Below are 22,083 nucleotides of genomic sequence, written 5' to 3' on the forward strand. Positions count from 1 at the left end.
GAATTTAAAAAATATAAAAAAGTTGTACCTTTGTATCTACATATATGTACATATGTATGTATGTATATGTAGGTATGTATGTATGTATACACTCGCATATTTACTCCAATATTTGCTTCATTCTGTGCGCAAAAAGCATCTCTTAATGTTAATAAGCCTTCTGGTAAGTTTATATTTTTAGAAGTACTTCAGGATCATGATAAGTTTGACCAGGACCATCATCATCTGGTCATCCCTGACCGGCACAGAGGCTGTCAAAAGCGCACCGGTATGTATTACAGAAACACATAATGGCCCCTAGTTCCTCGCCTTTCCTAAAATTTCACTTGTTCACTTCAGCTGTGTGTGGCACCGCCAGGAAATGGCGCAAGTAAATTCCCACTGGCCGCCTGCAGTCCATTCGTTTGTCAATACATGCATATCTATTCATAAGTATGTACAAGTTAAGACGAACTGTAGTGCAGCGAATGGAAACGAGCCAAGACCGGCCACAGGGTCCGTAGAAGCCAGTACATTCTGTGCAGAGGAGCTTAGTAAGCACTCCGGTGGAAGCGGAGGCCAACTTCAAGGTAAGCCTTGACCGGATAAACCCAATTCATAAGTTAATAGTGTAAGTCAAGAATAAATTGGTGCGTTGCGCATTTATTTTTGAACTGTTGATTTCTTATATCTTTGGCGTACAAAGTATGGATTAAGCAAAGAGGTAAATATGATTTTTGATCTTTGTGATTTGTAATTAATTTAGTTTAAAAGTTTCCTTAATTTTATAATTTGAATACCACAATAATTCGACTGGCTTACCACCATATCCATCATTATTAATAAGTAGATTGAACCAAAACATATTCAAAATCTCCTTGAACTCTTGGGCCTTATAGATATTTCTTGTACATTTTCATAATCCTTATCAATATTTCTGAAATATCCATCATATTTGCTAACTTCTCTAGCTATACCAGAAGATGATACCATCGACGGAAGAGCTCTCAAAAAACCATGCAAGCCGGACGGAATGGGTGGAGTAGGTGGCACTGATAGCCCACAGCGATTATACAGAAATGGCATAATTCCAGTAACATTGGTATGGAGAGTGAGGATTGCTTCTAAATCGGACTCTTGAGCGTGCGTTAAAAATTGATTATAAGCACTAGATGGGATCATTCCAAAATGATCAAACGAGTCCACATATGCTTCTGTGTCTCTTTTATAATTTTCCAGAAAGTCTCCAAGAAGCTTAGCTACCATTGCTGAACGTGCTTTGCTTATAACTTTTATGCTCTGAGTATTTCTAAATAACACTGGCGGTTTCACAGATCCTCCAAACTTGTTTAAAAATTTCAGTACAATTTTTTCATGATTGTCTTTGGGATCTTGGGTTAGACGTCTTAAAACATATTCCAGGTACAAGCTGAAAGTTTGCCGCGCTTGAAACTGCGTTAGCTCCGACCCATTACCAATTTTTTTAAGCATCAGCTTTCGTTGCCTTCTACCTTCCTCTTCGGATTTCTCTACTGCAGGCTTCTTTACAAATGGAATTTCAGAACCAGTCTCCAAAGCTCGTTCGTATTGTTTAATACGACTTTTTTCTAAATTATCATCTATAATATCACTCGTATCATGGCAGTATAAGTTTGAGTGAAGCATTTGGTTATAGTTATGCTGCATAATTAATGTTTGGAATGTCTGACCTTGTACGTTTGGTGTAGAGATCGGAATACCATTTGTAGAATCTAAAAAGTTACCATACCGCTGCATTGAGTCATCTGTAGGAAATATGCGTTCAAATCCTCCTCGACGGGAATATTGTAAGCGAGCATTTCGTAATATGCGCTGTTCTTCACCAGTGAGTTGATCAGTGCTAACTGATCCTTTTTTCTTATTCTTTTTGATTTTATGTTGGCCACTGGGAACATTAATACTCCTTTGACAACTAGAACTGCGGAATCGCGACCATTTGCTGTCATAATGGGATCTCATCTCTGGACTATATGCTGGGATGCCAACGCAAGTCAATAAATCAGCAATTAGGCATGCCTTTACTTTTGTATCCAAGGGACTATCTACCCCCATTGATGGCGAAAGATTCACTTCTAGTAACCAAGGCTTTAGTGAATTGTCGATTAGAATATCAAATCCATATAGTTCAAAACAGTTATTTCCATTGGGAACGAACATTCTGCATGCTGAAATAATTGTTTGAGCACAGGCAAGAATAGCTTTTATTATTAAATCTTCTATATTCAGCATTAGCTGATGAGTATCACAGCCCTGCATTTTGAGGTGCCTCAAGAGAGCCGATAACGTCCACTTATGGCCGACATCCTCATCTTGGGCATCTGACGATCTTATATAGTCCGAATGGTATTTATTGATGCTGTAATTGCAAAGATGCATACACGGATTCCATAGATTATCAGCGTGTCTATCGTATCTGACTGTGGCTAATCTTACTATGCCCTCTTTGTAAAGGTAAATAATAAGAGGATCAAAAGATGTAACTAAAACATACACTCGTAAATCACACTTGTGGCCATCAATACAAAGCGGATCAACAATATACTTGGATACAAGCACTTGTTCATCCTGAGGAATTTGATCTGGCTGAAAACAGATATAAATCAAATAAATACGATAAGCGTGTGTGGTAAGCACTGAGCCAATATATTAAATTTACCGAGTTTACAATAAAGATTCCTCTGCCTCTACTTGATGCTGCTGGTTTTACTATCCATGGGCCTCGGTGTTTATTATGCGCTATAATTAAGTCTCGTGCTTCCAACGGAAGAATAAAGGATTGTGGCACAATGTCAAAATGTTTCATTCCACGAAGATGTTGCATGCGCTCGATATTTTTATAGAGCCTATCTTTCCGGGTTAACTCGTAGGATCTGCGTAAGAAAAATTATATTTGTTTTAAATATTCTATGATCTGTTGCTAATTTTTTTATGGAATTACCTAGGGAAATGGTTGACTCTTTGATACGGCGCTAAATTTCTCAGGATATCCAATTTCATGTGAACCCCAGTCCAAAGTAAATTGAAATTACTATCACCCTCAACTTCTCTAAGGCCATGCACGTCAAATATCTTTCTGAGCAATTTTGTTTCCGTTTGAATAAACTTATACGTGATTTTCAGTTTGTATGCCGGCATAACAATCCCACATTCTTCGTCGTCCTCGGTAGCACATTCATCTTCCTCACTTGCGCTGATGTTTGTTATTGATTTGGCAGGTGTTGCGGAATCGTAGCCACTTTCCTTTGTTGCATCTTCTGCTAAGTTCGAGTTTATGTCATTCGGAATATTTTTTAGTGCCCGAAATTTATTTTGTATATTTCGCGTAGGTTCCTCTCCTTCGCTTGACATAGACGCATCGCTTGAAGAATATTGCTTATTTATCTTTTTTGCAGTGTTTTGAAAGTCCGAGTTTTCGGTTTGCTTAATATGGACTGAGTTTCTAAATGATACATAGATCTTTCGCTGTTTTGAACCATTCAAGGCTTCGTTACTGCAAGATGGTAGTGATAAGGAACTCATGTCATGTTCACCTTTTCGGGAAACATTGGTAGACTCCACATTCGAACTGCTCTCTGGCAACACTGGCGAGGAGTAGCTTTCCGATAAATTCTTTCTCGTTTTTGGATTGAGTATATTTGTTCGAAACACCAGGACTGCATCCCGTGAGCCCATTTTTCCACTTGTAATCCAATCATCATGTTTTGGAAATTCTAAACTGTCTCTACAATAACATATAATAAAAGGGAAACATAATTTTATTCAAAGCTAGGGGCAATTTTGTAATAATAATTCTGGCTGGCTTCGGAGTCCGAAGTTTTAGACACTTTTGCAGATCTGTTGATCGTATGTTAGCTTACTGATGAAGTCATAAGTAAGTAAAATCGCTTAAATAAAAATTTCGTGTTATACCAAAGAACATGCGAGAACAGATGACAGCGGTAGGCTAAAACTACAAATTGTATGCTTATTTTGTATTTTCAATCCAAGCATATTTATCAGCTTTACAGAATGGTAAACTTCGTTGCAACCAGATTTTGTATGTCTTCACTTTTTATAAGAATTTAAAAACGTTCAATTCTTCTTTATTTTTATCTCGCAACTTCAAAATCTTATAACTGGCTTTAATTAGCTTTGCCATTTTGTAAAGCTGATAAATGCAGCTATGAAGTAGACTTAAAAACTCTGATAAAAGTAAGATACTACATTTTTTGTTGAATTGGGTTTTAGGAGTAAAATAAGAAAATGAAACAGATCGATAGATAAAAATACGAAAGCGGCAGCACCTAAAAGCGAAAACAAACCGTTTTGTTTAACCACGCAAACATAACTTAGAGCCGCCTGAGTTAGAAGGTATTTAGATTGATTTACAACTTACACGGAGTTTGTAACCGTTTCACATAGTGAAGAAGGCATTGTGAATTCTGAAAAATATAAATACAAATATTACAAATTTACCTTTTCAATTTGGGCGAGGAGGAACGAAAAATATAAATAAAAATATTACAAGTATACCTTTTCAATTTAAGCTAGGAGGAACGTTGTGAGACTCGATACACCCTCATTGGGCTGTTTGTGTAGTGACTCGTTAAAACGCGACTCACAACGTTTCTCCTCGTTTATATTTACTCCAAACACTAATATTTCATTAAACAGCAGATTTAATGTGTAATCGTCACGTCATGAAAAGTAAGAAATTGGAATGGAAACTTAACGTTAACTTATTCTAGTCGACTCAAAAAGGTATCACTTGTTCAATTTGAAGTGCGGCACTACTATTTCATTGAACTCAACTTTACCTCACACTGCATTCTTTTCACATAAGGTATTTATTGTTGATCTCACATTATTCATTTTAAATGTACCTGAATACGACTTTTAATAATGCCATTGTGATCAACTGCACATTTCAGCTCGAATTGTTCGATTTTTGTTTTGAAACGAACTTTGAATCAATTTTTTTTTTCTCTGTAGTGACTATCGAACCCAAGTGAAGGTATACAATTCTTGACCGACGGATTCTCACAACAAGGGCATAATCTCTCAGAACGTTTAATTTTCCGGCGATTGTGTTCCAGGCTGACACCTATGCAATTGCTGTACGCCATACAACCGCAAATATCTACGCGAGATAGCCTGTGAATCATTATGGGTCAGGCTAACCAAGGGCTTGGGTGCGTTTACCAGCACAACTTGATCAGGGCTCAGTAATGGATTTCCATTATACATAACGGTAGGAGTTTGTTCTTTTTCCACATAATGACCTTTTTTATTTAAATTTTAAAATATTTTATCTGTTTCCACTTTCCAGCAAACGTTTTTATATTGCTACATCTATCACTCTCTGAATGCTCACACGAACTTCCCGTTCTAACTCGATCTAGAAAACCATTCCGTTCCTTTTCTATGAGATTTCAGAATGTTTATCAGATCGGATCATTATTATAGCCAGAGTTAAGAAATTCATTTCTCAAACTACAAATGCACCACCTGAATCACGGCACCTCCTTGCTCATTCTCTTTGCTTGCACTCTCTGCCTCGTGCAGTGTGCGCCATTTGGTGAAGGAGATCGAGCAAAAACGGCTTGTTGGTGTGAGAAATTATGTTTGTACATATACATATATGTATATAAATGACAGAAGTAGAAAAAATATGTAAATTGTCAAATTCGACAAATATCATAAGGTCACATACATACTTACATACATATATGTATGTATGTACATATATACTGACTGAGTGAGTACCGGTTATTAAAATAGTGACGCATCTTACCACGTTTTCTATCCCGATCCAGCTTTTTTGAACAGAAAGAAAATAAGCATAACAACTGGTACTATTTTATAAATTTTTTATTATTTATATTATGCCAATGCCGCATAGTTAAAAATCATGTTTTTTAACATTACATATTACATAACATATTTGTATTTACATTACATATCTACATGTGTTTTATTATTAACTAGCTGAAGGAGTACTTCCAAAATGTACACATTAATACCGTCTTCGTTTAGACAAATTTCAATTTGCTTGTTAATTGCTCTCGTTTCAAAACTGTCTGTTATTCCTCTGATTCTGATTCCTTGGGAAGAAGGAAGAGCAATTCATACTGTTTTGTATGGTGCTGCTCTGATTCCTCGTTAATGCAGCGCTGTCAAACCGATTATACTGATATCCATCCAGATCAAATCCGTGTCGAAACGAAATTTCGTTCGTTGGGTTAGGAGGGTTAGAGTTTGTATTATTCAAGTGAGCAGCATTTGCAAAAGAGTTACCACCAGTATACATACTGTTCCCATCGTGCCCTGTATTACAATTTTGAATGGAGTTTCGTGTCAGCTCATTGTCATCATGACATGAGTTATAAATCGAATTATCTGGTAGAAGTGGTTGCGCTGTATTTTCTATTCGGCCAGTATCCAAAACCTCGAGTTCATCCTGTCGTTTCTTTTTCTCAATAAGAGAATAAACATGCAGAATTTTTTGAAGCTCATCCCTGTTTATCGATGTTTTGCCTTGAGAGATCAATGAAGAGGCCAGCTTTGCTGCTAGTTCTCTCTTGTCAATGGGCGCTTGAACATTAATTTGATCTTTGCAACCCATTTGATTATCTTTTTTTTCAGTTATTTCATGCAGTGAGTTAGAGTTATTCTTATCTACGTTTTTAAGTAGTGCTTCGGTGTCAATTATAGCTTTTTTAATCGCCCGTTCCTTGACAGGATCATATATTTTGGAAATTAATATTCCTTTAAATTTCTCTTTTGCAGTTTCTAATTTGGCACAGTTCTCTGATGTAAGCAATATATTCTGGACATTATCTGGGTCAGTCTTCTGCGTCTGCAATGCTTTGGTTAGCATTTCCGTGATTGAAGGTCCCAAACTTCCCAAAAATTCCTCAAGTGCAGTTAAAAGACGAAGGACGTGAATAATCTTTGTAGTGTCATCGTCAGTAAGATTGTCCAGAGAGCTCCTAGATGCTCCCATTGTCTCTATATTCATATTCATTTTCTCAGGTGCATGAACGTGATAGTTTGAATTCATTAACTTGTCATTGGTCATTGGCAAACACAGCCTTTCCCGACATTTTAGCTTAATATTCTCCATGTCGCGATTGTACAATTCTTCGAGACGCGCGTTAAAGAAAATAATCCATTCATTTTGAAAATTATAAGACCGATGGTTAATACCCAACAGTATAAGCTCATCTTTGCGTCGCTTCCAGAAGGATTGCCACTCTTCTTGATAAAGAGGATGCTGTTCTGGATCAGACTTGTACACCTCAAAAGATACATTCAACTCACGCACTTTTTGATCAACCATGTGTCGATACGCCTGCCAAATATCACCATCTCTTAACGGGGATAGAGATAACGATCTGCGTTCGGTATTGTATTGCCTTTTCAATTCTGGGCTAGGCACTTTCTTCCATCGATCAGATGAATGAGATCTCGATCTCGATCGAGTTCGTTTCAGATTTCGGGATTTCGGTTTTGATGAGCCCAAAGATTTCCTGGTACCTCTTAAAAACTTTTCAACCAATCTTTTGTGTGTTTCATCATCAACGGTCTCTGTAAAAGGTGCTTCAGCAAACTGCGGGTAGTTAAAATAGGCATTCGTTGCATAGTTTGCAGTCTGAGATACATTTATATTTCGAGATTCACATAAAGTGGCATTCGAGTTTCCAACATTTAATATCTGGTTGCTTTTATTTCGAGCATTTTCCAACAGTTTTTCAACATCTTTTGAATCCACAACATGCGTAAACGTCGGTCCATTTTGTTCGGAGAAATGCCGTTTATTATAAACTCTTTCGACTACGTCTGCACGATTTGTTTTAAAAAAGCTTTCATAGCAAAGGAAGGCTGATTCCCGACCATGGTGCTTCTCAACCGCCATTGCCAGTTTATCTAAAATGGGAATCATTACTTTGCATACATCACTTTCTGGAACTTCCGAGACATATTGTCGGTACTGTCGCATTGCTGTAGGAAAATGCTTCTCAAAATATTTGAGACGGTGATTGTATCCAAGTAAGTGGGTATGCATCGCAGCCTCGTTAGAGGTGATCTCACAGAAACTGCATTGGTATCTGGCATTCTTATCGCTTATGTTTCTTACTATTTTTATAACGTATTCGACGCCTACAAGTCCCACAATTTTATCAGGATTTTTCTTAGATTCAAAGGTAAAAGGTCTCGACCCTGATGATGATGTCTTTGACTCCTTAAAGCGAGAAGCTATATCTATAACCGGCACTACTTCATTAATCTTATCGACAACTTTTTTGTTGGCAATTCTATCAACATTCGAATAGGATTCGTTTGTGTTCTGAACATGGCTTATACTTTTGTGTAATTTTTCTTCTTTATTCCGATTGAGTTCCTCCTCGTTTATAATAATGACATCGCTGTTACTTTTCTCTCTCTCCTTGGACTGGGCGGATCCAAGCAGTTTTGCAAGCGGAACACATGAAATTTTCGTTGCTAGCGGATTTTTAACAATGCTTGGTATGTTCACAATATTTTGGGACACCTCCACTTGACTTGATTTCATATTCTGCACCATTTTTGTAGGTTCTGGACAGGGTTCTACTTGAGCAATCGTTTGTGATGGTGGCATTTTTTCAGAAATTGATTTGGACACGGACTTGGGTGCGGAGCTTTCCTTCTCGATATCATGTTTCGACATATCGCAAATTATTGTCGATTTTAAAGAAGCCGGGGGAGTGCTCTCTGTTGCAATTTCTTTCGAAGAATCTACAATTGTTCCCGACTTAATTATTTTTTTCTTGTTGTCATTGTTAATTAGACTTGTCTTAGATTTTAATTCATTGGACGAATCCGAACGGAGTTCACTCTCGCACTGAATACCCCTGGCGTTTGTACACTTTTTAGATCCACTGGTCGTGTTTTTCATTACTTCCCCTTTTGGACCTGGCAGTTTGTTTTTTACAGATTGAGGTTTTAATTGCGAGTTTGCCATTTTTGGACTAGTAGTAGTCTTAGTGACATTAGTTTGATTCATATATTTATTGTTTGCACCAGGTGAACTCTTAGCACTGAATTTGTTATTTACGACGACGTTTGCTGCCTTCAGTGATTTCGAAGAGTCTGAATTCAGCGGAGTAGTGTTTCTGTTGCGCATTTGAAGTTGTTTTATGCTGATCATGAGTAAGTTGTGCTTTTTTCCACACAAATGACCAAATAAATTCTTGTCTCCGTATTGAACAACGTTGCAAACATTGCAACGATACATCTTCTTCGACGGGTCCGGACACACTACCATGATTTCCCATTTGTCAGTGGTTTTTCGCCGAAACTCAAAAATCAAGACTTCTTCCAATGATATGGTTGACAACATCTCCAGAAATTGTGCCCCATCGATGGGTTTTGGGGTTCGTATGTTATTGCTACTCATCTTGAGTTTGCAAGGTGATATTCTGCATATGGCTCACAGCTATTTTGAAAGTATATTCAATTTTTTTTTTATTTGTATCTATTGATATTAACCTCAGTTTAGATTTCAGTTATTGAGATGCTATAAAATTGAAGGAAAAAATACTTTTATATCAAATTTAAACAATAAACAACCAATCTTAAACTTCTATATATTAATACTTCATTTGGTCCATACAAATTTTTTTAGGATCAACATTTTGATAAAAAAAATATCTCGTACCGTCCATCTCACCATAATCGCCTCTCAAAAGATTTTTGTTAATTATATTAGGTTATGAAGTAGCCAAATAACAATCACAAAAGGCGAATAAAAAATAGTAATAATGCCAGTGAATATTTCGTTTTGGATACAACAAAAACTTGGAATAAAATTAACTAGAGCCCAGCTCAGATACGCTAGATTTTCTGTCGACCAAATCCGGGATTATATTCGTATGGAAACGATAAGAAATCATCCCAGTTTGTCGATCGATAGAAAATTTAGAAGCCAAGTTACTCAAAATTCCATCAAAGGTATTCTCCCATCTCGAACGGAGAAATTTGAATTTTTAACATATTTTATGTTGTAAACAAACATAAAACAGTGTAACCATAGAGCATGCACTTGCCCACTTTGGTCATACTGGCCACCGAGCGAAATGTATGGCACTTTTTGTGGATTAGCGCATCTCTGTGATACACTTCAAACAAGAACTGGCCTGTATTAGCTTTACATTTTCTTAGTTTCTATTAATACTAGAATTACCTTCCGATATATCAACACGTTCTGATTACGGTTTTATGCTTCTGTAGCTTTGATTATTTTCTAGTAGAAAAAAAAGCATACTGAGAGTCCGCAAAAAAGATCATTTACTGTCTGTCTCTGTTTTAAGCCGACCATCGGCTGCCCAACGGTCACATGCTTTGGCTTTGCTCGAGAGACTGCATCTGGAAAGGCAGTTTATCCCTCGTTTGCAATCTCTATCTGTCTCTCCGTTACACATGCAACAACACAACAAACGTTGTGTTGATCTCTGCTGATAACAACGATGTTCCCTAGTCAACGACGAGCATCAATTTATCTTCAAGACGGCGAAGAAAACTAGAACTACTACAGCAACGCTGGAGATGGAGCAAGTAGCGATGCACACGAGATTTTCAAGCAAAAGGGCAGACAGACGATGGCAGCAAACCATCACCTGTAGGATCGCGTAATAGAGCTGTATAGGCTTAGCAGAAACAGTGCTCCGCCGTCACCCGAGCCTCATCACGGGACACTGGCAGATTGGCAGAGACGTCTCTTGAATGTCAGTTCGCCATATCGACTTCTGTATAAGTTGTCGAGACAAGGAAGAGGAGGAGTCCAACTCCTCTTCCTAATACGGGTCCCCGGACACAGGGACATGGTCAGGCAAGGCACTACTATGCCTCTCCTACCGGAGAGGGATAAGCATAGTCTTTTTGTGACAGAAATTCGAGTTATTCTGACCTTTTCTGCGTATCGTGTAAACCCTCATAAGGAAGATTCCAAGAAAAAAGGCTACTTTGCACATATTAATAGGACATTTTGAATTCCTGGAGTTGCACCTAGACTATAACTATAGAATATTTAAATGTGTGACGTGATAAAAAACCGTTTAAATGTTTTTTTTATCTTTAACAAAACGTCAGAATAATGAATCATACCATGTTCTTCGTGTCGCCAAGTAGGGGGTCCTTCGTGGCTTTTGTTTTCTTGCCCACTGTGTGGTTTTATTCTTTATCACCATAGGAAACCGATATGTATTTGCCTGCACGTGTAATTAATGTTTTTACTATTGCATACATTATGTATGCAAATACATACATATGTAGATATACACATACATATGTACATACATAGGTTCTATATTGGCCTGCTAGGTATGAACACTCATATGTACATACATATAGCATCGGAAGGATAAAGCCAATGTTACACATGTGTATGTACACATGCATGTAGCTGCCATAGCAGCGATCGGTGGGATAAACACTCACTTATAGAAGTAACATTTATGAGTGGGAAAAACTTTAAGCTTATGCATATGCACACACGCGTTTATGCAAATGCGTACAACATATTAGACGGACAACCTTCGATGAACAAATATGAACAGTAATTTTTGTAAACATACAAACACCACTAATATTGGTTCATCAAATGCATTGAAACCAGAAGCATGGCAACCGGAAAAATAAAACAAACCCCAAACACCGTCCACCGTCCATTTGAAAAATGTTATTTTGTACCACCTGAATAAAACACAATAAAGCTGTCAATACAAGAATAATCAAGTTTGAAAACACATCCTCGAAACACATATTGATTTTTGTTTATCTCTGGACATGTAGAAAACGTGGAGAGGTAAATTCCAACTTCTACATTTTGTATATGCACGTTAAATTTTAGACTAAAATACTTTTTCTATAATTATATTCATTTCAAACTTACCGGCTGATGAGTTTGTACTATGATAAGATATTCTCAGGGCAAACACTGCCTTGCCTTCGTTGATATTATTTATGTTATGTGAACGGGTAAATTGAAGAGTACCCGTTTTCTTTGCAATGATGAACAAAATGTGGATTTACTAAAATTTATTGCTTCCAAACATGAACAGCAAATTTCGATGGCAGCGCATCAAAAAAAAACAATTGTCACATTTGACTACAGAAATTCCAAATAATTGTCTAGTTCTAAGAGATGAGCTAAAAACGATAAATTTCACAATAACATGCACAACGATGAGGGCATTCCTGCAAAAGATGAAAGTTTAACTGTTCAGTCACATCGATACACAAACACGATAGCTTCGAGACAAATTTATTTACATTTGATCTTTAGTACATGCTCTACAGGTAAACTGTTTAGTATTCGTATGTACATATTTATAAACAAGTATGTTAATATGTACAAACAGATAAAAATTAAAATTGTATCATGACAGTAATAGGCTGTTCATACCTGGTCTTACTCGCTGATTCATGTCCCATTTTTGCACTTTCCTGCCTATCATCGCAGGATATAAATGTGCCTGCAAAAATTTGTCTGAGCAGGGAAAAAGATAAATAAATGCATTTAATATTTAAAACAAATAGTTTAAATCAATTCTGATATAAAATAGATCACCTGAGGTTATACAGACTTTGCTCGACATATGGGAGATGAACACAGATGGTTTTCGAGAGTTCGAAAAGGAGGAAACAAACATGATGTGTTGCTTAAAACTCGTCAAAATTTTCACAAGAAAATGCTTGAAAATCGTCCATATTATTTTAATACTACAAAATATATCTAGTTAAATTGTTAAAAATGTGTATTTATAAAGGATTGTTTGTAAAAAGTTGTTCAAGTCTGGCAGCCAAACTTCATGCTCAGGTTGTTCTTTTATTTTAAAACTCCCACTTCATTTTGCTCACCCGTAGATAAACAAATTAAGTTTCTTTCTGTTAGAGTCTTCGATCTATTTTGTGATTTGTGTTACTTTCATCAGCTGTTCTCAAGACGAACTTCTGCCTTTTTGAACTCCTTTTCTGATTTATTGCGTATGTTCCAAAACCGATAGCAAGAGCTCCCAGTCTGAAGAGTCTATTATTTTCAAAAAAAACAGCTGTGGACATCGCGGAACGATTGGTCGGCTAACATGTATAATCGTCGGCATTTTTCATTGTGGTCATTGCAGGAGTACCACTAATTTCGTATATGTATGTAGTATATATATGGATGCAGGACTATTCTATTGAATTGGAACGATAACTATTTTGAAGCCCTCATTTAAATACTAATTTTGAAATATCGAAAGTATTTTTAATTTGGCCTTAGTGAATTTCTGTGAATATCCCTGTAGAAGGAATAGTACAAATTAAAATCGTAAAATATCATTGCCATCATTGGAGAAGCCTGAAATTTAGAAATCTCTTTGGAAAATGGACAACACAGGATATAATCGTTATGAATTATTATCTTCGTATGAAGAGGAAGTCGCATCAGCGCTCTCCTTAAAAATTAATCCCGACATTGGTAACAAGAAACAAAAAGGTTTAAAAAAAGGCGGTACAAATAATTCGGAAAAGGAAAATAAGCCAATGACTGGAAAGAATACAGCTATTGGTAAAAAAGAAAAAATCATTAAAGGAATCGTAGGAAATGTTCCAGCAAATGAAAATAAAGGACCAAGTATTGCCAGAAGCAATGTACACATTCGTTCAAATGAAAATAATATTTGTGGAGCTGAGTTTGGCAGCGATGTTCCCCAGCGCCAATTGAAGGATCGTGAAAACAGGGGACCACAACGCTTCCGCACCGGAGAAAAATATGGAAAGCGTGAATTCGATCGTCAGTCGGGATCCGATAAAACCGGTAAATGCAAATCTTTAATTTTTATGTATTAAATAAATTTAGCTTATTTGCATGAAGTTACACATGTGCATGGAGACATATAGAATAGTTAAACATTACATACATATACAAACATACATATGTATGTATATTAATTTCAGCTCGAGTCATGCTTGAGTATTTTGCACTCGTCTCTTATTTCAATTTCTTTTTTGCCAACAATTATATTTCCAAAAATGGTATTAAGTTTTAAAAGAGTGGAAACCCCACAGTTAATGCATTTATTGTATTTTCTAAGTTCAAACGCAAGAGCATATGTATACTTTAAATATAATGTCAGAAATTATATGCCGTTCTGCTTCAAACAGTAGGATTATGTAATTATAATTTAATAAAAGTAATCTTTACATATTTTGTTATAGGTGTAAAGTCAGTGGACAAGCGCGATGGTGCTGGCGCTCATAATTGGGGCTCTCCAAGACAGGACATTGCGGATAATAAATCGGGCGACTTGCCACTGCTTGAAGACAAAGAAGACTCGGGCAATGAACAATTGGCTGACCCTGTGACCACTCCGGAGGAGGACGAGTCAAAGCAAATGACTCTTGATGAATGGAAGGCTTTAAGGGACAAACGTGTCAAGCCTAACTTTAATTTGCGCAAAGCTGGGGAAGGGGCTGATAACTCTGAATGGAAAAACATGACTGTTTTAAGCAAAAAAAAGGAAATAAACAGTGAAGATAATTTTGAATACGACCCATCGATGTATCCTCAACGTGTAGGACGTCTTCAGCACGTTGTCGATATTCAATATAATTTTAATGATGCACGAAAAATGGGGTTCCGCAAGGAATTCCGTGGCCAACAACGCGGAGCCTCTCGACCTGTATCCTCTTCTGTTAACGAACGGTTTGGACCAAATAAATTTGGAGAAAAACGTCGTCCTGGTCCAAAACCTTTAAAAGTTGACGATGAAATTCAATTTCCTAATCTGTCATAAAATGAAAAAAAAAACCTGAAAGAGAAATCTTTAAAAATGACCCAAAAGAAAAACCATTGGGAATCTCCGGTTAATGAATAACCTTCAGGCTAGATCTTTGAAGTTTTACACCCGACATTCAGCCACGCTTATTTTTATTCCTTAGTTCTAACCAAATATTTGTATTCCTTTTTCATTTAAATCAACTATTGAAAATAGTTAAACATTTTGAAAGAAATCTAGTTGATTTATCTAAGAAAAAAAACTTGTTATATTTTTTATTACAATTTATACACGAGTTTATTTTTGGTTTATTTTTTTTGAAAAAAAATATACAAACACTAAAAATTAAAAATATTATCTTGCGACCTTTTTTTGTTTATTATTAATTTTATTAATATGCTGTTTAACATATGATTGTATGTATGTACATATGTCTTTATCTTTGCCATTTCCTGAATACAACGGGCTAAAGAACTTGAAAGTGCCTGCACCGTTTTTGGAGTACTGCCGAGAGAACTGGAAACATATTGATTCCTTTAAATATATATGTACATATATAGCCATTATATTAGGAACGCTTTCCCAGGTATTACCCCGAATTGCTGAAATGGCGAAAGTGGTAATCATAATCATTTACTACTGGCACTGCAATAGATCAATTACCATTGCTGGTGCTGCTAGCTTCAAATTTCAGTTGGCTCGATTAAGACTATAAAATCATCAAGAAATTCTTTGACGCACCCATCGTGAAAATTAAAACGTATTCGTAATTAGTAGAATATCTTCTTGTAAATAACCATAATAGGGGAGTAAAGATGTGCATTAATAAATTGTATCCATGTTTATTTTTAAGTTTTAAGGACATTCCTTTTTTTTGACATTGATATATGCACGCAGTTCGTTGGCGGAGTAGGTTTTTTTTGTTCTTTTTTGGTCCGATTGATCCATACACGACTGCTCGAACTGAGTCTTAAAGCAATGAAATAAACTCGATCAGCAGGCAGCAAAATGGTTTTAGGACTATGATGTTACTTACAAAATGCTGGTATTCTGGCGAGATGGACTCCAACAGTAAAATTCTGTCCTCGACGTTTTTAATACGATTAATAATATTTTCATTGTCATTGGCAGTCAAGCCCATGTAGGTTTCAATAACATGTAAACGCGAATTGTGTAATGATTTCCCCATTTCAGTAGTGGAAACATGCGATGCCATTAGCCTATTAAGTTCGAGTTTGTATTTGGGCCGGAGCTGCATCTGTTGTGGTCCACAGCGATTTGAAACACGCCGCACTACGATAAATTTATTATAATATATGTAAATACAGAAGAAAATACAAGAAAATTGGCCAGCCAATACTAACCTTTCAAATGACAATTCGACTGTTCTTGTTTTGAAACAGTACTTTGAGTTCTAGCGCAAGAAACGTTTACTTCTGTGCCGGAATCAATGTTAGACATTAAGTTGGACTGCTTAAAGTCCATTACATTGTGCAAATTTATTTCCGATCGCTTTCTTTTAAAAAAACATTCTAAACGTTTGATTAGCTCGCTGTCATTAGCTCTAATTTGTACTAAATTTCGAGGTACAACGTTCGACTCGTCGACCACACACTCACAAGCAGAATAATTGAAACTATTTAAGGATGATTTCTCTGTAAATTACACAAGAACACAATTATTCTTTAATAGTATATGCATATGTACATTGTATTTATAATCTGGAATAGGGTATTATTATTTTATTTCTTACTAGGCCTGATCGACTCTGAATTTTCTTTCCATTCAGCTTCGTCGCCCTCGTATATCTCTTTTTTCCATATGGGTACACGGGATTTTAGTTGGTCTATGGCCAGCGTTACTGAGTTCAATGCTGCGGAACGATGCGGGGCTGAAGCAGCTATAATGACGCTTGCTTCGTTTTCTGGAACTGTGCCTAATCGGTGATGTATTAAAATGTGTTTCAACTCGGGCCAAGTTGCACGGAGGTCTGTGCAGATTTTATCCATTTCTTTAAGTGCCATATTTTCGTATGCTTCATATGTCAATGATACTACCTGCAAATTTAAGATTACCATAAGCGACATGCGTAAAGAAGACATTCAGTTACAAATCTTACTTTTTTTCCTTCAAAACTATCACGTGTGGTTCCTATAAAAACAGAAGATGCTCCGCAACTCGGATCACCTATCAATGTTATTGCATAAGTGACGTCGAGTGGGCCGTCAATCAATTTAATGTGGTTCATGTTGAATTGCTTAGCCTCCACTTAACGGCGGTATCACAGCTATTTCGTCACCGTCCTTCAAAACCAAACTCTCATTCAAGTCTTCGATGTATGATTCGTTAAGAGCTATGATTAAGTTCTGTCGTATGTTCGTGAGCCCAAATCTTAAAACAATTTGCTCCAACAAATCATATGCTTTAATATCAGATGGGACTGTATATGTTGAGCGAGTAGTTTTAGCTAATTCACGGCACTTGGCAAAAAACAGCACGTGCACATCAACAGATATACTCATGTCGACAAAAACAGAAACTATTTTTTTTTTTGTTATTTAATCGCTACAGCGAAATTGGTTGGTCGCAGAGATGAGTCCGCATTGACCAGGTACTTCAGTTTTGTGTTGAATATTATAAAAAGTTACTGAAAAGTTACTGTTGACAAAAACAGAAACTATTTTGGTAGGGGGGGCTACAATGTTCAACGTGACCGTTTATGATTAAATACTTTCTGGTATATTTTGCACTAAACATTTAAGGTCTCAGACTAAAAGATTTTATCTGTCTTTGCCCAAGAAAATTAAACTCAAAACAAATGATTTGGGTTAAAAAAAGCGTTAAATTTGGCTAAATGCAATAATAGATAATGTATGGCAGTTTTTTTGTTATGGGTAGAACTGTGAGATATATAATGTTTTAGTGGCGTGAGGAAAAACGCTCCTTTTAAAAAAGGGAACCAACCCAAAACATCTCTCTACTGCATCAGAAACAACCAACCAATTCATTGCCAAATAATATTTTTTTTATTTCTAGTTTCTGAGTTATTGAGTTAACGCGAAAATCGATAGGTAACTCATGACAGTGTAAACAGGTTATAAGATTCTCAGACCACAGAGAAAAATCGGTATATTTACGGTATATTTTGAAAATGAGAAGGTATTTTTTAGTATATATTTTAGACTCTACAGCTTATCGATACATTACATTTGCATTATTTTATACGGGAGGAATTTGCAAAACAAATGGTGAATCGTTTCATTGTGATGATTGATAGGACAGACCTAACTGACCAAAAGTACTGAGTTATCCATATTAGATACTCTCAGTTCAATCCCGAAGTTAACGGTGATTTTATACACATTTCGATTCATATGACCTCTGAAGCATCGCTGGAGCCATGAAGACACGTTTCAGTACTTATGATATAATTTGCGGAGTCGCCGAACTTCAAAAGTAGGCATTCAACTAGTTTTATTTGTTGTTGTTTAATGTTTGTTTACCTAATGTTTATTTGCATTATATTAATTACAACTATTTCATCACAGGTTGGTGGGCTTGCGTGTGAATCAAATATACGATATTGATAACAAGACGTACCTTATCCGCCTGCAAGGTACTGGAGTAGTTCAAAAGATTACGCTTTTGATCGAGTCTGGAATTCGGTTTCACACAACCCGGTTTGAGTGGCCAAAAAATGCAGCTCCTTCTGGCTTCAGTATGAAGTTAAGGAAGCATCTAAAAAACAAGCGCTTGGAAAAAATTAGCCAGTTGGGTGTGGATCGTATAGTGGATTTTCAATTTGGAAGTGGCGATGCAGCCTATCATGTTTTACTTGAGCTATACGATCGAGGAAATTTGATTTTGACTGATTTTGAGTTAACAACACTTTACATCCTGCGGCCACATACTGAGGGCGACAACATACGTTTTGCTGTCCGTGAAAAATATCCCGTTGAACGTGCTAAACATCAAGATGAGGAATTTCGACTGGACCTCTTAGACGACCTAATGGAAAAAGCCTCTCCTGGGGAAAATTTGCGACAAATATTAATGCCAGTTCTAAATTGTGGCCCTGCAGTCGTTGAACATGTACTTGTCTTACATGATTTGGCAAATCGTGTAATGCCAAAGGGAAACACTTCAGCCGCAGAAGAAGATGCACCAGAAGAGGTCTCAAAAAAGGTTCAAAACTCAAAAAAACAACGAAAGCAACGAAATCTACAAAATGCTAAATCAGAAGTAAAGTTGTTTGACATGGAAAAAGATTTACCAACTCTAAAAATTGCTGTACAGGTAAGCAGAATTATTTTAACAAATTTTTTACCTCCATGGTGCTGTTAAAAAGAGTTTTAAAGACACCAAAAACATAATATACTTTTACAAAATCTCCATTCCAAAAGTAATTTTTTATTCAAATATATTTACAGAGCGCGCTGAATCTTATTAATGATGGAAACAATGGGAAATCTAAAGGATATATTATTCAAGTAAAAGAGGAGAAACCAATAGAAAACGGGAAAATTGAATACTTTCTAAGAAACATTGAATTCCAACCGTTTCTCTTTGCTCAATTTAAAGAATATGAATTTGCAGTGTTTGAATCCTTTTTGGAAGCTGTCGATGAGTTTTACTCAACTCAAGAATCGCAAAAGATTGACATGAAAACGCTACAACAGGAACGTGAAGCCCTAAAAAAGCTTTCCAATGTTAAAAAGGATCATGCAAAGCGACTAGAGGAGCTAAATAAGGTGCAAGATGATGATAAAAAGAAAGCCGAATTAATTACATCCAATCAAAGCTTGGTGGATAATGCGATTCGGGCAGTTCAATCTGCTATTGCAAGTCAATTGGCATGGCCTGACATCCACGAGCTGGTTAAAGAGGCTCAGGCAAATGGCGATGTTGTCGCTAGTTCGATAAAACAGTTAAAACTAGAAATAAATCATATATCTCTGATCCTTAGTGATCCATATGACAATCAAAGCGAAATTGAAAGCGAAGATGGTAATGACTGTGCAGATTCGACCGTTGTTGATGTGGACTTAGCTTTGTCAGCATGGGCTAATGCCCGTCGCTACTACGACTTAAAACGTTCAGCAGCTCAAAAAGAACAGAAAACTGTGGATGCATCTCAGAAGGCACTTAAATCGGCCGAGCGTAAAACGCAACAAACGCTTAAAGAAGTAAGAACTATATCCAACATAGTAAAGGCACGAAAAGTGTTCTGGTTTGAAAAGTTTTATTGGTTTATAAGTTCGGAAAATTTCTTAGTAATTGGAGGAAGAGATGCGCAGCAAAATGAACTTATTGTGAAGAGGTAAGTAGGTTTTAGGTCTTGTTCTATGCAGACTTTTAACATATATTCTAAATTTTAGATACATGCGTCCTAAGGACATTTATGTGCATGCTGAAATTCAAGGTGCTTCAAGCGTGGTTATACGGAATTCAACTGGAGAAGATATCCCTCCAAAAACTTTGGTAGAGGCCGGCTCTATGGCTATTTCATATAGCGTTGCCTGGGATGCCAAAGTGATCACTAATTCCTATTGGGTAACCAGCGAGCAAGTCAGTAAAACTGCTCCAACGGGAGAGTATTTGGCAACTGGCAGCTTTATGATCAGGGGCAAAAAAAACTTCTTACCCTCGTGCCACCTCACAATGGGACTTAGTTTACTTTTTAAACTAGAAGACAGTTTTGTGTCACGCCACTTGGGAGAGCGCAAAGTTCGCAGCATAGATGATGCTCCCTTCGAAAATAGTGTCAACCAAAGTGATTTAACGGATATGTTATCAAATGAAACAAGCGAAGATTTGGAAACACGACACGCCGTGAGCATACCTGAAGAAGATCGTAAAAACGATAACTCTGATTTTCCCAATACTGAAGTAAAGATTGAGCATGACACTGGTCGAATATCAGTTAAACCAAATTCATTAAATTCGGAGGACCAACAATCTATCGCTGAGAGCTTACCAAATGAGCCTATCAACGAGGAAACATTAATTATAGTAGCTGGACCTAGTCGCAAAAAGCAACAAAGTAATTCGAAAAAAAATAAAGATAAAGCACGATCGTCTCAACCAGAAATCAAGCTGTCAGAAAACGCATCCTTAGATGCAGAGCCCAGTAGCTCATCGCAAATGAAACGAGGTCAGAAGGGAAAATTGAAAAAAATGAAATCAAAATACAAGGATCAAGATGATGAGGAACGTGAGATCCGTATGATGATTCTTAACTCGTCCGGAAAATTAAAAGCGCCCATCAGTACTAGCAAAGTTGTTGAAAAACCTGTTATTGTTAATGAAGCAGAAAAGCCTGAGAAAAATTATAATCCCAAACCTAAAAACCAAGTGGAATTGGACGAAACGGAAGATACGCCTGCTGGAGTTGACATGGATATACTTAATAGTCTAACTGGACAGCCGCTTGAGGGCGATGAGTTACTCTTTGCAATTCCTGTAGTGGCTCCATATCAGGCATTACAAAACTACAAGTAAGTTGGTCGATATTTTACAATAAAATACATAAAACGCAGGGGACTTAAATTCAATTCCAATGACCGTCGCCCATAAAATAAGTTAAAATAAGTTTTCGTATGAAAATGACACGAGAATTTGATGTAACAAAAAACATAATTTACTTTTATTTATTTATATAAACATTTGTTTTCGTTGTTGCAGATTCAAAGTGAAGCTAACACCAGGTACCGGAAAACGAGGAAAAGCTGCGAAACTGGCACTCAATATATTTGCAAAGGAGAAGACGTGCAATAATCGGGAACGAGATTTACTGAAAAGTATAAAGGAGGAGTCCCTGGCCAGAAATATTCCCGGAAAAGTGAAAGTATCGGCTCCACAACTACAAAAGATGAAAAAATAACATGTGTAGATATTTACTATATTACCGTGTTTATGCATAATAAAGTTTTTCAAAAACAATAAACGGGCCTGCCCTATTTAAAGACCCTGCTTGAGGGCCAATTTAATCGTGCATATGTTCATACATATTTGTGTAGGACTTAAAACAAGAACATGTATTGCGTGAAGCACGACAAGGGTCGTGCTACTTTTCATCCGCAGATTGTAGGATGATGTTGATTGAGAATATATATGTGATCAGATCGAAAAAGCATTTGTTGTAAGTAACTGGCCAAAGAAAATCCACTTCCTCTCTCCGAGAATAGTAATACAATGTTTTTCGATTACTATAACATAGTTAGGGCAATATTGATTTTGGTAACTGTTGAGTTCCACCATTATCGATAGTCAGCCCGCTGACCAA

General features: G+C 36.6%; 6 protein-coding genes across 7 annotated transcripts; 2 read left to right on the plus strand and 4 right to left on the minus strand.

Annotated features, from left to right (window-relative positions):
- Positions 1 to 611: 611 nt before the first annotated feature.
- LOC117898860 (tubulin polyglutamylase TTLL5) lies at positions 612 to 12,054 on the minus strand. Its single transcript, XM_034808537.1, has 5 exons — positions 11,930 to 12,054; positions 4,394 to 4,439; positions 2,957 to 3,739; positions 2,675 to 2,888; positions 612 to 2,601 (listed from the first exon to the last, which is right to left on the minus strand). The coding sequence occupies exons 2-5, from the start codon at positions 4,429 to 4,431 to the stop codon at positions 847 to 849; spliced, it is 2,790 nt and encodes a 929-aa protein (XP_034664428.1). The 5' UTR covers positions 4,432 to 4,439; positions 11,930 to 12,054; the 3' UTR covers positions 612 to 846.
- LOC117898858 lies at positions 5,975 to 12,063 on the minus strand. Its single transcript, XM_034808535.1, has 2 exons — positions 11,930 to 12,063; positions 5,975 to 9,556 (listed from the first exon to the last, which is right to left on the minus strand). The coding sequence occupies exon 2, from the start codon at positions 9,434 to 9,436 to the stop codon at positions 6,068 to 6,070; it is 3,369 nt and encodes a 1,122-aa protein (XP_034664426.1). The 5' UTR covers positions 9,437 to 9,556; positions 11,930 to 12,063; the 3' UTR covers positions 5,975 to 6,067.
- A 1,226-nt stretch (positions 12,064 to 13,289) lies between these two features.
- LOC117898864 (plasminogen activator inhibitor 1 RNA-binding protein) lies at positions 13,290 to 14,863 on the plus strand. Its single transcript, XM_034808542.1, has 2 exons — positions 13,290 to 13,837; positions 14,239 to 14,863. Exons 1-2 carry the CDS (start codon positions 13,405 to 13,407, stop codon positions 14,814 to 14,816), a joined length of 1,011 nt encoding a protein of 336 aa, XP_034664433.1. The 5' UTR covers positions 13,290 to 13,404; the 3' UTR covers positions 14,817 to 14,863.
- Positions 14,864 to 15,610: 747 nt separating this feature from the next.
- Positions 15,611 to 17,081, minus strand: LOC117898862 (molybdopterin synthase catalytic subunit). Of its 2 annotated transcripts, none has more exons than XM_034808541.1 (5): positions 16,918 to 17,081; positions 16,552 to 16,855; positions 16,163 to 16,453; positions 15,835 to 16,091; positions 15,611 to 15,761 (listed from the first exon to the last, which is right to left on the minus strand). In XM_034808541.1, the coding sequence occupies exons 1-5, from the start codon at positions 17,044 to 17,046 to the stop codon at positions 15,654 to 15,656; spliced, it is 1,089 nt and encodes a 362-aa protein (XP_034664432.1). In that variant the 5' UTR covers positions 17,047 to 17,081; the 3' UTR covers positions 15,611 to 15,653. The 2 variants fall into 2 exon arrangements, with proteins under 2 accessions (XP_034664432.1, XP_034664431.1); XM_034808540.1 differs by having other exon boundaries at positions 15,611 to 15,767.
- LOC117898865 (molybdopterin synthase sulfur carrier subunit) lies at positions 17,036 to 17,414 on the minus strand. The gene has a single exon (XM_034808543.1). It carries the CDS (start codon positions 17,318 to 17,320, stop codon positions 17,057 to 17,059), a length of 264 nt encoding a protein of 87 aa, XP_034664434.1. The 5' UTR covers positions 17,321 to 17,414; the 3' UTR covers positions 17,036 to 17,056.
- Positions 17,415 to 18,006: 592 nt separating this feature from the next.
- On the plus strand, positions 18,007 to 21,731 carry LOC117898859 (nuclear export mediator factor NEMF homolog). Its single transcript, XM_034808536.1, has 5 exons — positions 18,007 to 18,254; positions 18,347 to 19,094; positions 19,229 to 20,118; positions 20,177 to 21,295; positions 21,483 to 21,731. The coding sequence occupies exons 1-5, from the start codon at positions 18,199 to 18,201 to the stop codon at positions 21,679 to 21,681; spliced, it is 3,012 nt and encodes a 1,003-aa protein (XP_034664427.1). The 5' UTR covers positions 18,007 to 18,198; the 3' UTR covers positions 21,682 to 21,731.
- Positions 21,732 to 22,083: the final 352 nt, after the last annotated feature.

Source organism: Drosophila subobscura, chromosome O, assembly GCF_008121235.1.
Source record: "Drosophila subobscura isolate 14011-0131.10 chromosome O, UCBerk_Dsub_1.0, whole genome shotgun sequence".
NCBI lineage: Eukaryota > Metazoa > Arthropoda > Insecta > Diptera > Drosophilidae > Drosophila > Drosophila subobscura.

What these genes read in the sequence shown, in the direction of transcription:
- LOC117898864 (XM_034808542.1), top strand. Translation starts at nt 13,405, where the DNA reads ATGGACAACACAGGATATAATCGTTATGAATTATTATCTTCGTATGAA. An exon ending in GTCGGGATCCGATAAAACCG is followed by an intron (nt 13,838 to 14,238) that starts GTAAATGCAAAT and finishes ATTTTGTTATAG; the next exon opens with GTGTAAAGTCAGTGGACAAG.
- LOC117898859 (XM_034808536.1), top strand. Translation starts at nt 18,199, where the DNA reads ATGAAGACACGTTTCAGTACTTATGATATAATTTGCGGAGTCGCCGAA. An exon ending in AATGAACTTATTGTGAAGAG is followed by an intron (nt 20,119 to 20,176) that starts GTAAGTAGGTTT and finishes TCTAAATTTTAG; the next exon opens with ATACATGCGTCCTAAGGACA. An exon ending in CAGGCATTACAAAACTACAA is followed by an intron (nt 21,296 to 21,482) that starts GTAAGTTGGTCG and finishes TCGTTGTTGCAG; the next exon opens with ATTCAAAGTGAAGCTAACAC.
- LOC117898858 (XM_034808535.1), bottom strand. Translation starts at nt 9,436, where the DNA reads ATGAGTAGCAATAACATACGAACCCCAAAACCCATCGATGGGGCACAA.
- LOC117898865 (XM_034808543.1), bottom strand. Translation starts at nt 17,320, where the DNA reads ATGAGTATATCTGTTGATGTGCACGTGCTGTTTTTTGCCAAGTGCCGT.
- LOC117898860 (XM_034808537.1), bottom strand. Translation starts at nt 4,431, where the DNA reads ATGCCTTCTTCACTATGTGAAACGGTTACAAACTCCGT. An exon ending in AGAGTCAACCATTTCCCTAG is followed by an intron (nt 2,889 to 2,956) that starts GTAATTCCATAA and finishes TTTCTTACGCAG; the next exon opens with ATCCTACGAGTTAACCCGGA. An exon ending in GAATCTTTATTGTAAACTCG is followed by an intron (nt 2,602 to 2,674) that starts GTAAATTTAATA and finishes ATCTGTTTTCAG; the next exon opens with CCAGATCAAATTCCTCAGGA.
- LOC117898862 (XM_034808540.1), bottom strand. Translation starts at nt 17,046, where the DNA reads ATGAACCACATTAAATTGATTGACGGCCCACTCGACGTCACTTATGCA. An exon ending in TTCAGAGTCGATCAGGCCTA is followed by an intron (nt 16,454 to 16,551) that starts GTAAGAAATAAA and finishes TGTAATTTACAG; the next exon opens with AGAAATCATCCTTAAATAGT. An exon ending in CGCCAGAATACCAGCATTTT is followed by an intron (nt 15,768 to 15,834) that starts GTAAGTAACATC and finishes CATTGCTTTAAG; the next exon opens with ACTCAGTTCGAGCAGTCGTG.